A 16,130-nucleotide genomic window follows, 5' to 3' on the forward strand; every position below is an offset into this window, starting at 1 on the left:
ACCAGGGGTGTCAAACTCATTGTCAGAGCCACATCAGCGTGATAGTTGCCCTAAAAGAGCCACATGTCATTGTGACAGTATAAATGTAACAACTCCTTAATTTTACGTAATTTATTACACATTCAAATCCAAAATGTTTCATATGCATGTGCATCGATGTAAAAAAAACAACAAAAAAAAACATGTTGTCAAAGCTCGCTTTCACTGCTGCAGTGTTTCTGGATGAACACGTTCTGCTTCCATCATAGTTTGGCTTTTAATTCTTGGACAATTTGTTGTTTTCTTGCAAGGCTAACTTTAGCATACTTAGCTCCATGTTTAGTGTCAAAATGCCGACGCAGCCTCATAACAAAAGACACACCATTATTTTTCTCCTTGAAGCCCAAATGTGTATTCGCCTTCCCATCTTTCTTGACATTCTACTCTTCCTGGACATTTAGGGATAATTTGTATTTTTTATTACCACTTGTTGAAAATGGCATTGATGTGGACGCACTGCGATCTAATGGCGGGATGTCGACACTTTGCGGGTAACACGATCGACGTGAATTATACAAAATGTAGTTTATGGTCAATGCACGCAGACCTTTTAAGACGTTCTTGGTCCTGGACTTTGACACGTGTCCTAAACAAACCCCCCGAGAGCAAAGAGGAACTTCCCCGCGTGACCTTTGACCCCAGGCCGTATGGCGGCGTTGTCATTGGAGCGACAAGAAACACGGGAGCCGACCGAACGACAGGACGGGAGGCGAGGCGAAGCCACGCGGCTTACATAACCTCGCCACAAATTTATTACTGTACCGAGGATCTTGCCCACCATGAGGACAGCGGACACACACACACACACACACACACTTAGACACACACTCTTAGTGGGCGATTCATCTACAGTTCAGGGATGAGTGGGTGAGAATGGCATCACTGCTATGACACAGCCCCGACCACCGAGCGAACAAAGGGGCCTGTGTCCTTATTTTAATGTGTGTGTGTGTGTGTGTGTGTGTGTGTGTGTGTGTGTGTGTTCTTTCTTCCCTCTACGTCAAAACCATCTTAAAATACCGCGGCAGCTACGCTGATGAAAATTGCCCCCTTTTCATTTTTGCTGTTAAGTGCAGTATGGAGGAGGGGGGGCTTGTGTGTATGTATGTGTGTGTGTGTGGGGGTGAAATGAAGACCCGGACTGACGTCGGCGGGCGTGTTGTGTCACAGCGTTGCGTCGATCGGGGTGTCTGACAGGCCGAGGGATCCGCTTACAAGAAAAACAACCCAAAAAAAAAACAAAACAAAAGAGGAGAGCGAGTTTGAAAGCACCCCCATGCCAAACCATTAGCAACAGTGATTCATCGGCCGCTATCGGGGGCCGCGGATCCTCGGGAAATCAAAAGCGGCACGCAATGGAGGGCCCATATGTGTCGGTGTGTTATGTCCTCGCATCGGCCAGATGGATTCTGTCTCTCTTAAGCCTCGTGTTGTTGGTCGGGTTCGCTTTGAGTGGGCCTCGACGCGCAGCTGCGCCACAGAGCCCATGCGGCGTTAGACGCCCGGTCCTCCAAAGGCATCTCTTGATGTTTGATGTTTTACTGACTTTTCTTCTGTAACCCGGGGAAATCTGCCTCTTCTCTCCCCTGGTCAACGTCCCCCCTCCCCTCGTAGCCCCCCCACCCCCCCCCCCACCCCACCCGCTGGCCGTGTTCAGACACATGAACATCACAAGAATCTGAGGTCACACCTGGCGCTCGAATCCGTCTTAATACCTGCCCTCAGATCTCACTTTTACACCGCGTGAAAATAAACAGTGATGTTTTTGTTTTAACATGTTTTTCTGGAACTTGCGACGGGGGCGGCGGGATGCGGCGTGCACACCTCCGCTTGAGATTGTGCTGCCAGAATTTGAAAAAAAAAAAAAAGGAATCAAAACACTTCAGACGCGGGTTGCGCTCCAAGAAAATCACCTCAGATATTTGACACACTCCTAATGTTGTGTAAATCTGCGCCTGAATCTCTAAATCCAGGTTTAAACATCTGTATTCATGCTTTGTAAATCACGTCTGGCTCCTAATCTGTGCTCGTGGATCTGAAAGCGGCGGCGCGCCGCTGCGCTCGCAGGCGCTTCGGCGAGAACCGCCGGCGGACGGAGAGGATCTGGATCCTTTTCCTTGCACCTAATCAACCGGTCTTTCCAAGACCATCTTCACGCAGCTTCAACGGGTCCGGATCCTTCACCGCTGTCGGAAAAGTTTTTTAGGATTTCCAGAGAATTCTTTGGAACGAAGGCAAGAAGGTCCTCGGTTGGATTCCTGCAGGAGGACACTTCCTGCTCGGAGTCTCCATGACAGCTTGGAGTTCCACCGGGACCCAGAAAACATGCAGGGATTCATCGCAGAATTACCCAGACGTGCGAATTAATAACGTCTCCGTATGTGGCCCTGTGATCGGTCCAGGGTGCCGGATAATCGGCGTGGATAATGAATGAATTCATTAAGGGATGAATTTTTGAGGAACTTCTCCAGAGACCCGTCTAATGGTGTCGGGATCCCGCGATGGGATCTGCAGCGAGATGATCAACACGCCGATATATTAGCTAATAATCTGCATAAGTCGAGCGCTCACTCGCGGCAGAATTTACTCAAGTAGGTCACGATGGACGAGTCGGTGTTGAATTCATTCGAAATTCATTTATGAAGTGTAGAAGCTAAATTTAGCCGTGGTCTCTCACAGCCGCCAACAACCAGCTGCGCCGCAACTTCTGCTCGAGGTCCGCGGGGGGAAGCCGGTCTCTGCAGTGTGTCGTCAGACATTAAGGCTCATTAATGCTCCATGTTAGATCCAGTTAGTTTGCGTGGAGCGTGTTTGAGTTTGAAGGCGCCCTCCATGCGACGCTATTAGCAACAGCGGTTCAACGGCCGCTAACGCGAGCTGCGGATCGCCGATAAAAAAAAAGGTGGCGCCCCATGGAGGGCCCGTACGTATTATATCCTTATATTGGCCCTGGCTGGAGCTGCTGTAAGGGGGCCTCAGCGCGCAGCTGCGCCACGGAGCCCATGCCGCGTCAGACCTCCGGTACGACGAGGGCATCTCTGTGCTAGCAGTAGTTGCCAAATGGCGTCTGAAGCCATGGGGAGGCAATGTTTCATGGTACGCACAAGTTTGCCCGGCCAAAGGAGCAGAGAAGAAGAAGACATGGTGTCGGTTTGACCAGGAAGAGGAATTCAACGCATTCGATGGCCGCCGTCTTCTTTCTGATGTGTGCAAAGCCATCTAGCGCAGGAGTGTCAAACGTACGTCCCGTGGGCCGATACCGCCCCGCCAGGGGGTCCGATCGGGCCGTGGAATAAATCTACAATTTGAAAAAATACAAACGAACAAATTAAGTACTGTTTTCAAATAAAAATGCAAGTTTCGGTGCCACTATGAGACTCGCCGTGGCGAAAAATACAACGAAATGCACCAAGAACTGAGAAGACAGAAATGAGGCACAGTGTCGTTGATACTGCGCTTACTTTTCTTCATGAATCTCAAGGTTGTTCATCATGTAATTTTTTGTTTTTTTTACACTAAAACCAAAGAAAAATTTGAACTTAGTTACTTAGTTACTTCAAGGTAATTACGCTCTGATTTTACTGGTCCATCATCAAATTAGAGAATACGGGAAGCACGCGGGCGGCGACGTTTGCAACGGACGCAACTGTTTACACTTTTAACCCAAATTCGTTCGGGATTTTTTGATTTGTAACTTCTCAGATAGCAATTCGGCGTCGGCGTCTTCGGGGCACCTGCTTTTCTGGTTTCCTAAAAAAAAAAAAAGATGAATCCCGTCAACGGCGGCTGTTCGGCGAATCGTTGCCCGATGGCTCCGGTGTCCAGCTGGAGGCCCGACGGGGGAAAAAAAGCATTTTACGGCACGCTATTTACAACCTTCACAGAAAGCCGGGGGGGGGGGGGGGGGGGGGAGACACGCGAGGCGGCATAAAATGTTATCGTTTCTGGAGGAGAAGGGACCGAAGCCAAGATGCAAAAAGCACTTCTGAAGCACTTTTAAACTTCTTTCGTACGTCGAACAGAAATATAATTCAATCAGGGGTTCGGCAGCACCGTCAGCAAAAGAGGTGGAGCAGAAAGTGAATCTGCAATAATAAACAGGTAAAAACCCCACGGGAGCTCTGACCCGCACGGGGGAAAACAATAATAATCACCTCTCGGCGCACGGAAAGAATCCGGGGGCGTCAGGTTCGCCGTGCATCCAGGAGTTTGACATTCTGCAGATTCAGAAGGTCTGCGCCTTCTCCAACTCTGCGTCGGATTCGTTCGGTAGCTTAAAAACAAGCGGGAGCCCCTAAATTGCTCATATGTGTGAATGAGCGAGTGAATGGTTGTATGTTTACATAATATTTAAATGAGAGGGTGAATCTTTGCACGTCTTTATGGGTCACATGAATGAATGGTTGCACATTTTAATATAATTTGTGAATGAGAGGGTGACTTGTTTTTTCTTTATGACGTGTGAATGAGCGAGTTAAAGGTTGCATGTCTACATTATGTTTAAATGAGAGGGTGAATCTTTGCATGTCTTTATATGCATGTGAATGAGAGGGTGAATGGTTGTATGTCACTTTCCACATGTGAGAAGTTGACTTGTGTCTAAATCAGTGGTTCTTAACCTGGGTTCCATCGAACCCCAGGGGTTCGGTGGGTCAGTCTCAGGGGTTCGGCGGAGGTCAAGACACACATTGGTGATGACATCACTGGCTGCAGGTGATCACGCTACATAGCTCGGCCTATCCGTGCCGCAGGGATTTCGGCGCGCTCAGTTGTAGTAACTTGTGACTGTCGTGATGGTACGTCATGTGATTTCTTTCTTAATATTTTAATCCCTTCATACTAATTATGTCGGGCAAAAAAAGAAAGCGGTCGGAAGAACACGTACAATACGGATTCACGTGTATGACGGAACGTGATTGGAATCGATGTCCTAACTGCATGATTTGCAAAGACAAGATGAGCAATTCTAGTCCAGCACCGGCAAAACTAAGGGAAGGCTTCCTTCAGCTGCATGGAGATGGGAACTACAAGAACGTAGCGCTTGCTGGATTCAAGGTGAAGGGAGCCAGATTCCATGAAATGGCTACTCTGCCTGTTCTTTGTACCCATCAACGAACCGATCCTCGATCCGATAAAGAAGGGTTCGGTGAATGCGCATGTAAAACAGGTGGGGTTCAGTACCTCCAACAAGGTTAAGAACCACTGGTCTAAATGAATGAATGAAAGAGTGAGTGGTTTTACATCGAAATATAATGAATGAGAGGTTGACTTTTTTTTGTATGTCTCTATATGACGTGTGACCCGGTGAGTAAACGGTTGTATTTCTCTATGTTTAAATTAATCAGAATCAGAAAAAAAAAAAAAAAATCCCAAAGGGCAATTTTGGGGGGCACTTTGGGCAGCAGCCACAGATTGTGAACATCGAAGAATAAAATTTAAAATGTTTTAAAAAATGTATTAATAAATAAATAAATTTGTTAAAAAAAAATCAACAAAAAAAAAAAACATTTGTATAAATACATTTCTGTACAGAATTGTGCAAATTGTAAGTAACCTCACTCTGCTTCTAAGGGTGAATGAGAAATGAGAGGGTGAATCTTTGCATGTCTATACAGAAATGTCTCAGAAAATTAGAATATTGTGATATAGTTCTTTATCTTCTGTAATTAAAAAAAAAACAATTAAAAAACATTAAACATTAAAAAAACAAAAATTACTTTTTCATGATATTCTAATATTTTTGATATAGGATTTTTGAGTTTTCTTAAGATGTAAGCCATAATCAGCAATATTAAAATAATAAAAGGCTTGCAATATTTCAGTATGATATGACATTTTTGTTTTTGCATTACAGAATATAAATAACTTCATCACAATATTCTAATTTTCTGAGATAGTCCTGTAAGATAAGATAAACTTTATTGATCCCCATAGAGGAAATTCATTTGTCAAAGCAGTGTAACAGTTATAAGGTCAAAAAAAGGAAATAAATACGAATATAAATAGAGATAGAAAGGCAGAAGATAGCAAGATAAAAAAAAGAATCCACGAATAAATAGACTGCAGCGAAATAAAAAAAATTAATAAAACACAAATAAATAGACAGTAGAATAAGAGGCTGAACGGTTGTGTGTCTCCACATAATGTTTAAATAAGAGGGTGAATCTTTGCACGTTTCTACATGTGAATGAGTGACCGAATCCTCTCGTGCTTCTATACGACCTTGGATTGACCTGTGGGCCGTCGTCTCAGCCAATCACAGCCCTGCAGGATAAGCGTGTCAGAATGAACAAATGAATAAATGAGGGGGTCGTCCAGCTGCAATCCAGATCCGTGTTGTTCGAAAAAAAAAAAAAGGGGGCTTTATCTTTCCTAATCCCTCTTTAATACTTCGCTCTAATCAGCAGTTCACCTGAACTGAACGCCATCGATCGCAGATCCCCGCCTATAGTAGTGCAGGATGGTTGGCATGTGTGTGTGTGTGTGTGTGTGTGTGTGTGTGTGTGTCAGAGGCTTCGCCTTGCGTCCGTCCGTGTCGTGAGGGACTCATCCTGTAGAACAAGGACGCGGGCCAAGGTGAGGAAGGCCTTAATCATATTTGGGGGGAAAACGTTGTCATTTTTTTGGCGGGTGTTGGAGGTTCCAGAGGAAGGTAATTGAACGCGACAACAGCACACACACACACACACACACACACACATAGACGTCAGGCTTTGGCCGCAGGTTCCCGGTGTTGATATTTTCCCTGCAAGTCCCAGAATGTCCCTTTACGTCATTGTCAGAATCCGTCGGCCATCATTCAGAGGCTGAGCGCTCGCCAACCCCCCCCCAAGATCCCGGGACGTCCCACCTTGTTCCATCCCGGTCCGGCGAGCCAGACGAGCCCCGCCGCCACCCGCTCGCCCCCCCCCCCCCTCCTCGCCACCACCGCCGACCATCTGGCCTCCGTCAGCTCGCATCCAAAACCGCTGCGAGTCTTTTCATCTTCCTCCCTGCGTGCTGATTGATTTTTTTTTTTTTTTTTTTCCCTACAAAATCAGGACGTAGCACCTCACCCAGGGGCCGGCGTGCGTCGGCGGGGGGGGGGGTTCAGGCGCTCTGTTATTTTGCGGTGCGGGAACTTCAAACGTGGGGCTTCCTGGCAGAGCGCTCGGCCCACCGGGCTTTCCGTTCTGGAGTCGAGCGGCGGGGCGGCGCCCGAAAGAGCCGGGCGCTGAGGGGATCTGCTGCGGGGAGGTCGCCATTGGGAGAAGGTTGAATAAGGTCGGATAAGAACAACTTTGTTTATTTATTGGCTGCTTGTGTGGGGTAGAATTTAAAAAACATCCGCACAACCAAAAGTGCTCCAAAAAGAAAGATGATTTATTTTAAATGTAACACAAAAAGAACGTATTCTTGTGTGGAAGACATTTCCTTACGCTTACAGGAGGTGTGTGTTTATTGTGGTGGCATTTTTAAAGAGAATAATCATGAGTGATTAGTTTTTTGTTTTTTTTTTGTTTGTTTTGTTTTTTTAATCTGCAAATCTACACTTGAAAAATGCTCCAGAAAGAAAGATAATTAATTTTACATATAACACAAAAACTATAATGAGAATGATCATGTGATTGATTCCTTTTTTTTTTTTTTTTTTGATTTAATTTTTAATTGCTCGCACCTCTTCATATAGCATAAAAAAACTATAATGAGAGTGATCATGTGATTTATTCCTTTTTTTTTTATTTTAATTTTTTTTATTTGATTATTGATTGTGCACACCTCTTCATATAACAAAAAAAACTATAATCAGAATGATCATGTGATTGATTTCATTCTGTTATTTTAATTTTTTAAATTTAATTTTTAATTGCTCGCACCTCTTCATATAGCATAAAAAAACTATAATGAGAGTGATCATGTGATTTATTCCCTTTTTTTTTCAATTTAATTTTTAATTGTGCACATCTCTTCATATAACAAAAAAACTATAATCAGAATGATCATGTGATCGAGTCCCTTTTTTTTTCTTTTTTTTCTTTTTTTTTATTTAGTTTTTAATTGCTCGCGCCTCTTCTTGGATATATCATGTCATATTAACATTTCCGCATTATAACATTGTTCTCACCACTTTTCGAGAGCAGAAGCGAGAAACCGTTAACTTATTCACATATGTACAGATATCCAGGTACGGGAACTAAAAAAAAACCTTCTCGATCGAAAAAAAAGATAAAATAAAAATAAATAAATACAAAATAAAATATCGAATATATACAAGGGAGGGGGAATCAGACACAAAACAAATACCGACGGAAAGAAAATGCGGTATGGACGAGGCGAGGTTTATTATCAGATTCCTCAATTAATCCTGGTGGGTTCGGTTCGCTGGAACGACTCCCGTTTTAGAATAATGGCGTTTTAGACGTTTAGATCCCCCTCCTCTGCGTCACGCGGGGCTTCAACCGACGGCGGCGGCATTAAACGAAACAAGGGGGTCGTAAAACCCCGCCGAGAAAGTCATCGACCAGTGAACGAGCCGCTTCCCCGCTTTGCACTTCCTCCGACCCGTCCCGAGAGCGTCGCCCGTGACCCCGACGCGGCGTTGACGTGGAGACGGATGGCGCTCGGGCGGCGGCGGCGGCGGCGGCGGCGGGGGGGGGTTAAGCGGAGAAAGCGGACCTGTGTTGGAGCCAGCTGTGCTTGCGTCCCCCTTCCCTCCACCGCAGCGGGGAAGAACTCTGTAACCCGCTCCATCTGGCCCCTGTTCTTACCACGCTGACATTAATGAGCGCCACGGCAGTAATGGCTACCAGCAGCCCGCGGGGGGAAACACACTGCGGCGGAGCGTCTATTAATAATCCGTTTCTTTTGTCGGGTGACCTCGCCCGAGCGCCCGAGCGCCCGAGCGCGCCCCGATGTTTCTCGGGTCATCGTCTGTGTAAATACTCCCCCCCACCCCGCGTGATAATACAGGATATTCATGTTTCTAACAGAAGCATTTTGTATCATCTCAGTGGAAATATCACCCGCGCCGCCTTCCCGTCCTCTCGGCCCGCCGAGGACGCCGGCTTTTCATGTCGGCGCCCCGCGAGGAAGCAACCGCCTGTAATTATCGCCGCTTTTTCATCCCCTCGCGGGCGAAACACAGCCAGCGAGTTGTTCTGGTGTGACCTGGCAGCCCGGATTCAGAGGAACCGTTTGTTTGGAGGCTTGTTTGTTTGCGTAGTCGGGGGTCACGTGACCGCTGCCTCTTTTTTTTTTTTTTTTTATTCCCCCCCTTCATCCTCCCTCCTTCTCTCCCTCCCTCCTTCCAGCCCCCTCTCTTTTACTCATTTGAAGTTGCAATGTGGAAGTCATTAGCCGCAAATCCCAGCAAATATAATAACAGGGTGATTAGCCTTCTCTCTCTCTCTCTCTCTCTCTGATCCTCTTGTTTTCCCTCTCCCTCCATCCCTCGTTCCCGGGGTGATGCACCGCTCGGTCAAGGGCGAGTCCTCCCTATTTCTTCCTTTCTTTATTTGTAGATCGGCGTGTGTTTTCTCCGCCCGCCGCGGCGGTTCTGTTTCCCATCACAGGCTATGATGAAACCACAAGAAAGAGGCCGGGCCGGCCGGGCGACGAGAGCGCGGCGTTTGCTCTCGGCGACGGCAGGAAAAGGGGTGTCGGAGGCGCCTCGAGCGGCGACCGTCCAATCGTCCGATCGGCGACCGAGCGCCCGGACGCCTCGTATCCGCGCAATAAAAGTCCCAAAATTGCAAATTACCTCCGTCCCCCCGTCCCCCCCCCCTACTTATCTCCGCGGAGCCGCCGCTTCCACGTTCCCCGCCGCAAGCGAGCGCTGCCTCAGAGCCGCTACGGAACGCCGTAGCGGAAAACGCTGACATATTTACCGTCTCATCCTGGAAAGCCGACTTGGCCGCAGCCGGACGGGACGCTTGCCAGCGGCGGCGCGTTTCCAAAACAGACCAGTGTGCAGACAAGCTGCATCCTCCGGCTCCGGGGTAAAGTTTCCTGAGGACGTGGGGGAGAAGACGGGGGAAGCGTTTGCAAAGTCACTTTTTTTTTTTTTTTTTTTTGTCTGTGAGGCGGCGCATTAAGCGGTCCAGGCCAAATCCAAGTCATTTTAATACCCGGGCCTTTCGGAGGAGAACTATTTGAAGGACGTGAGCTCATTGGCGATGCAGTCGGCTCCCCGTCCCCGCCTGATGTTGTCCCGGGGCAGCGGCGGTCATGATTGCTTTTGGGGAGCAGTGACTCATGATGAAGCCGCTGCCAGATTCTCAGCGGCGCTGTTTCCTCTCTCCTCTCCCTCGGCCGCTGCGGCCGGGAAAGAAACAAAAAAAATAGGGTGAAAAAACATTCATTCATTCATTCGTTATCTAATAACAGCATGGAGTATCTCGGCTGCGATTGGCCGAGAGGAAGGTTCGTCCTGGACCGGTTTCGGAGCCACGTGTGGAGATGCGTAAACATTCACGTCATTAAATTAGCATCAGAAAACTTTTTTTTTTCCCCCCAACGGGTGATTAGGGGGCACAAGGGGCAGCGCATCCAACCACTTCTTTTTGCGAAAAATGGTTTTCCATTTCTATTTTCCAGATATATTAACCCTAAACGAACCCTTACAAAGCTCCCTGCGCTCACGCCCGCGCCTTCTGCTTTACTGATGGTCTTTTCTTCTGAAATATCGTTCTAGCAAGTTGTAGCCTCTCTATCGAGTTCCAAAAGCGAGCTGAACAAACCGAATCGTCGTTCAAAATCTCGCGATATTTTTTTGCAGGGCTTTCGCGGCATTTGTTGTAGCTGCAAGTCATTTCAGCGCGAGACCGGTTGCATCGATTTCTTCCTCATCAGACTTCCGTCGTCTCGCTGAGGTCCTCGTACGTCAACGGATCCGAACGGCGGTCCATGGTGCCGTCGATGTTGTCAGGAGTCGTGTCGGAGAAGCCGTCTCCTCCAAGAACGCGTGCCGGCAAAAGAGATCTCGTATTTCATTTGTTTTATAAAATTTTTGTTTAATTTTACCATTTTTTTTTTTTTTTATTGTCTCATTTTCTTCTTAGGCTATTTCATCACGAAAAACTTTTTCAAAATTTTCAGCAAAAAAAAAAAAAATGATACATTCCCAGAACAGGATTCCGAAAAAGTAGCCAGGGTCCACCGTGAGAAGAAAATAAAATAAAACTCACGTAAAAATACCATCAAAATAAAGTGGAAAAAGTCAAGCGGAGTGATTCCAACATCTGTAGATAAACTACTGTCATTTCTGGACTATTGGGCGCACCTGAATATAAGCCGCACCGGCTAAATATAAAGGGGTCAACATGAGATATTTACACAAACACTTTTTTCTTTAACTTTTAATTGAATACATACAAATGCATACTTGAAATGCTCCCCACCCCATAAAACGCCTGTAACACGGCAGATGAGAAAGATTAGTAATAAGAAACTCAAGGAAAAGTCCATCCATCCATCCCCCTGAGCACTAAAACTATTGAAGTCGGTGTCAGAATTGAACTACTAATAAAATGACCAAGTAAAATGATCTGCCCCGGACAAAAATGCAAAACATTCTTTATAATTCTTTAAATTCTTGTCACTGTGGGAAAATTTGCCACAACACTTTATTAGAAAATGGATTGTTAGCCTGTCAGAGAGGAGGTATAATGTTTACAATGCTAATGGTGGCTATTCTGGTTATTAAATCAATCTTTTTAATTTCACCCTTTTTTTTTTTTTTGCTATTATTTTTGTGTTTATTTCATACAAATAAAAAAAAGATCGTTTTAACAATGTCACAAGCGTTTTTTCATCAATTTTTTTTTTTTTCAAATTTTGAAGCAAAAAATAAATAGCAGAGTTACTTTTTCATTTTTTCGTCGCCCGTTTTTTTGACGTATGTGAGACAAAAACACGCCAGCCGCACTAACACAAATGATTTCAGGCAGGGGGCCACAAAATATTATTCTGAGTGAGTTTGAGACCCCTGATGTACAATTTTTATCATGAACCAAGTTCACTCTGATGACTTGCGCTGAATTGAATAACGGTCCGGACAGTAGCTGCTTCCAGCCGTATTGACCATGACGTAACTCGCCCAGAACAAGGCTTCGGTCGCGGCTTCCGCTTTTGGAGTTTGTTGTGTGAAAAGTGACCGCCGTCCGGACAACTGGGATTTTAGTTTCTTCACCTTTCTCTTTCTCGGCTGGCTTTACGGCGGGACGTCCCTGTCGTATTTCCCGCAAACGGTCCGAAAATGCCGCTCCGCGTTCCCCTTCTTTGGTATTGCGACGGTAAACCGGCAGATGAGGCCAACGCACTATGAAAACGTCATCGTGAACAAAAAAACCTCATTTTATACCCTTTCTTAAGTTTAGGAGAAAAAAAAACAAGGGCTGAAAATTGGAAGTAACTTTTTGCTGCACTTTACGCCGTTGTTTGATCTGACCGGCTGCCCTGTATATTCGGCGGGACGTCCGTGTCGTATTTTCCGCAAACGGTCCGAAAACGCCGCTCCTCGTTCCCCTTCTTTGGTATTGCGACGGTAGACCGGCAGATGAGGCCAACGCACTTCCATAATGTCATCATGAAAAAAAAAGTCCTCCTCCCATTCCTTTTAAAAGAATAACTTTTTCTCGTCTTACTTGGTCCGGCTCGCCAACTCATTTCATACCTGTTCTTAAGTTTAAGAGAAAAACCCGAGGGCTAAAAATTGGAGGTGATTTCCTGACTAGCTTGTTAGTTTTGCTGCCCTTCGCAGTGACCTCAGTCAGGTTGGACGATAGGTTGACCTCCATCTTTTTCTGTCCAGTATCACCCTTGCGATCGACCGATAGATGTATTGAGCTCCCCTGTTTTGCACTAATAACTTAGTTAGCTATGAGTTAGCGGTGACGAAGTAGCCTTAAATGAGGAGGAGGGAGGCGCGAGGGACGATTGTCCCGGAAATGATCCCTTCGGGCGTCATCCAACACCTCCTCCGTCCCCGTGGAAGTCCGACCCCATCGGGACGTTCCTCCTCCCCCCTCCAACCTTCTCCCGTCGCTCCATCGCGCAAAGACCACAGCGGCGTTTTCCCCTCCCCCGCCTCCGCGACCTTTCCCCCCCCCGGCCGCTCCTCGGCTTCAGCCTCTCGCAGGAAAGAAGAGCGGCGAAAAAAACAGAGGAAGCAGAAATAGAGGGAGACGGCGAAATGAAAATATTCGATGTTGCAAAGGAAAACGATAAAGCGGTTAAGCACTTTTGAGCAGAAAAGCAAAGGTGTTTAAAGTCTCCCGCAAAGAGCCGGCCCTCGCAGCTTTGATTCCCATCAATTCTTAATCTGTTTATTTTTCCCCGGCAGATCTTTTATTTATGATGAGTTGCGGCGCGGCGGCCCGGAGCCGTGATTCAGAAACGCCCCTGGAAGCGATCGTCCGACTGCTAATACAGATGGGAAAATTAAAGATATCACCAGGAAATGATTCTTGAATTACGTGGAATTCACCTGAAAATTCAACTTTTGACTTGGAGTAACCCGTTCCTTTGAAGTGACATCGAGCCCAAAAGAGCTGACGCACACTAACACACACACACACACACACACACACACACACAATGGCTGTGTGTGTGCGTATTATTGATGTCACTAACGAGAAGTCAAAAATACTGATGCAGAGTTTTGGAGTCACCATTTATTAAAATAAAAATTCAACAAATTGAAGGTTGGATCACAATGTAACATAAATAAATTAATATGAATGAATGATAAAATAGTAAATAATAACATAAATAATAATAATAATAATAAACAATTATAATTCATAATAATAATAAGTAACAATAATACAACAAATATGTATATGTATATGTATGTATGTTTGTGTATACATGTGTATATATATATATATATATACACACACACACACACAGACACACATACACACACACATATATATGTATAAGTCTAATTGAAATGGGGAAAACATGAAAACTCATGAAAAAAATTTAAGATCAGAAATTGAAATAAAAATGTTTTAAATCAGTAATGCTGTATCAGGGATTATCAGGAAAAAAAAAACTGAGATTAACAAGAACAATACCTAAAAAAAAAAAAAAAAAAAAATCACCCAGAAAAAAAAACAGAAACAATGTCAGACTCAATAAAAAATGTGGAAAGAATTTTTGCCCCACCCCCCAGAAAAAATAAAAAATAACAGGAAAATAAGCAACCAAATCGGCATTAAATTAGCTTTTAACTTTTTACATATAAAGCGGCGGCCCCTCGGCTCCTGCGGTTGCCCCCGGTTACCGGGGATCCCGCTCTGTGAGCGGCCGGCACCTGACAACCCCCCCCACCGGGTGACCTAACCAGCGGAGAACTTCATCTGCGGACCAGTTCTCCCCCCTGCCCACCCACCTCCGGCGGCCGCTGTTTATCCGAACCCCCCGTTTCGGGGAAGACGAGCCCTCCGTCGGCCGCCCTCCCCCGGCCATATGGCTGTCACGCGCTTCCTGGAAACCCAAGCCGTGTGTCGACGATAATTGAAACAAGACCGCGGCGGATTTAGCTTTAACGTCTCTGGCAAGGCCTGAAATGAAAAGAGGCCGGCGGAGAAGACAATTATTCCCGAACCCGTCTGCGATGGTTCCAGGGACAGTCGAGCGTTTTACCAGCCGCGGGGATCTCCGGGGGTCACGCCGACTCTTTTTCAAGCACCTTTCGCCATTTTCGATGAAATCCGGGAAACAGGAAGTAAACGAACGAATGACCGTGTTGCACAGCGTTGCCTTCCAGTCCACCAACCCTTTCTTCTTCTTCTTCTTCTTCTTCTTGTCCTCCGGTGTCTATTTAGGGATGGCGATCCAATGCGCGATGTTGCCGTGACGTTTGACAAAGTGTTAAAAGCAGAGCAAACCAAAGGAGGGTTTGTTGATTTGAGATTCCAAGTGTTTATTGTCATGATAAACTTGAGTTTTTATTTTGCTGTCCACATTGAGGCATGAGATATGTGGCAGGAAAACAATAAACAATAATCCTATTATAACAGAGCAGCACAAGTTGAAAGAAAGAGTTGCGCACGGTTGAGAAAATGCTCAATTTGCTGTTTATATGATATTTTATGTAAGACGCTGCTAGTTGGTAGGTAGCTGTTAGCGGCTGCGGCGGACAGAACGGACGCTTTTCTAGTTCTGTTTCCGCTTTTTTTTTGCTTTCTACGAATCTCACCGGATGCTCAAGGTTGCGGTTGGTTTGTCGTCGTCCCCGAGTTGGTGTCGGCCCTGAGCGTGTTCCCGTCTGTGCTTGCAGAGTGCTACACCGCTAACGGCGAGGACTACCGGGGCTTCCAGAACCAGACCAGTCTGTTTGGAGGGAAACCCTGTCTGTACTGGAACGAGACCTTCCAGCACCCCTACAACACGCTCAAATACCCCAACGGAGAGGGGGGGCTGGGCAGCCACAACTACTGCAGGTACTTGCAGCCGCCTCGCACACGACGGGAGGGATACGGGCGCTTCAGCTTGAGGAGGTTTTGCAGCCGGAGAGCCTCATCGCAGGGAATCGTTCACACATTACATAGACATACAATTCACCCTCTCTTTCATACATTATATAAACATACAAACATTCACCCTCTCATTCATACATTATAAGGAGACATAAACATTCACCCTCTCATTTATACATTATATAGACATACAAACATTCGACCTCTCATTTCTATATTATATAGATTATATAGACATACAAACATTCACCCTCTCACTTATAGGCCAGCATTCACTCTTTCAGTCACATTCCATAGAAACGTACCAACATTCATCCTTTCATTTGTTCATTATATAGAGACTGACAGGCATTCAGCCTTTCATTCACATGTCATATAAAGACATACAATATTCACCCTCTCATTTATACATTATATAAACATACAAACATTCACCCTCTCATTCATTCATTATAAGGAGACATAAACATTCACCCTCTCATTTATACATTATATAGAGACATACAAGTCACCCTCTCATTCTTACATTAGAGACGTAAACATTCACCCTCTCATTGATACATTATATAAATATACAAACATTCACCCTCTCATTCTTACATTATAAGGAGACATAAACATTCA

At 45.7% G+C, this 16,130-nt stretch overlaps 1 protein-coding gene across 4 annotated transcripts in view; it reads left to right on the forward strand.

Annotated features, from left to right (window-relative positions):
- kremen1 (kringle containing transmembrane protein 1) overlaps positions 1-16,130 on the forward strand; it is a 94,668-nt gene that overhangs the window by 21,972 nt on the left and 56,566 nt on the right. For all 4 annotated transcript variants that reach the window (XM_086169565.1, XM_086169564.1, XM_086169566.1 and 1 more), the window contains one exon: positions 15,308-15,470. In XM_086169565.1, coding sequence (XP_086025691.1) covers positions 15,308-15,470 — 163 coding nt within the window. The remainder of the gene's footprint in view (positions 1-15,307; positions 15,471-16,130) is intronic.

This window comes from Fistularia commersonii, chromosome 22, assembly GCF_037954325.1.
Source record: "Fistularia commersonii isolate RoL2024-O1a breed Wild chromosome 22, RoL_Fcom_v1.0, whole genome shotgun sequence".
NCBI lineage: Eukaryota > Metazoa > Chordata > Actinopteri > Syngnathiformes > Fistulariidae > Fistularia > Fistularia commersonii.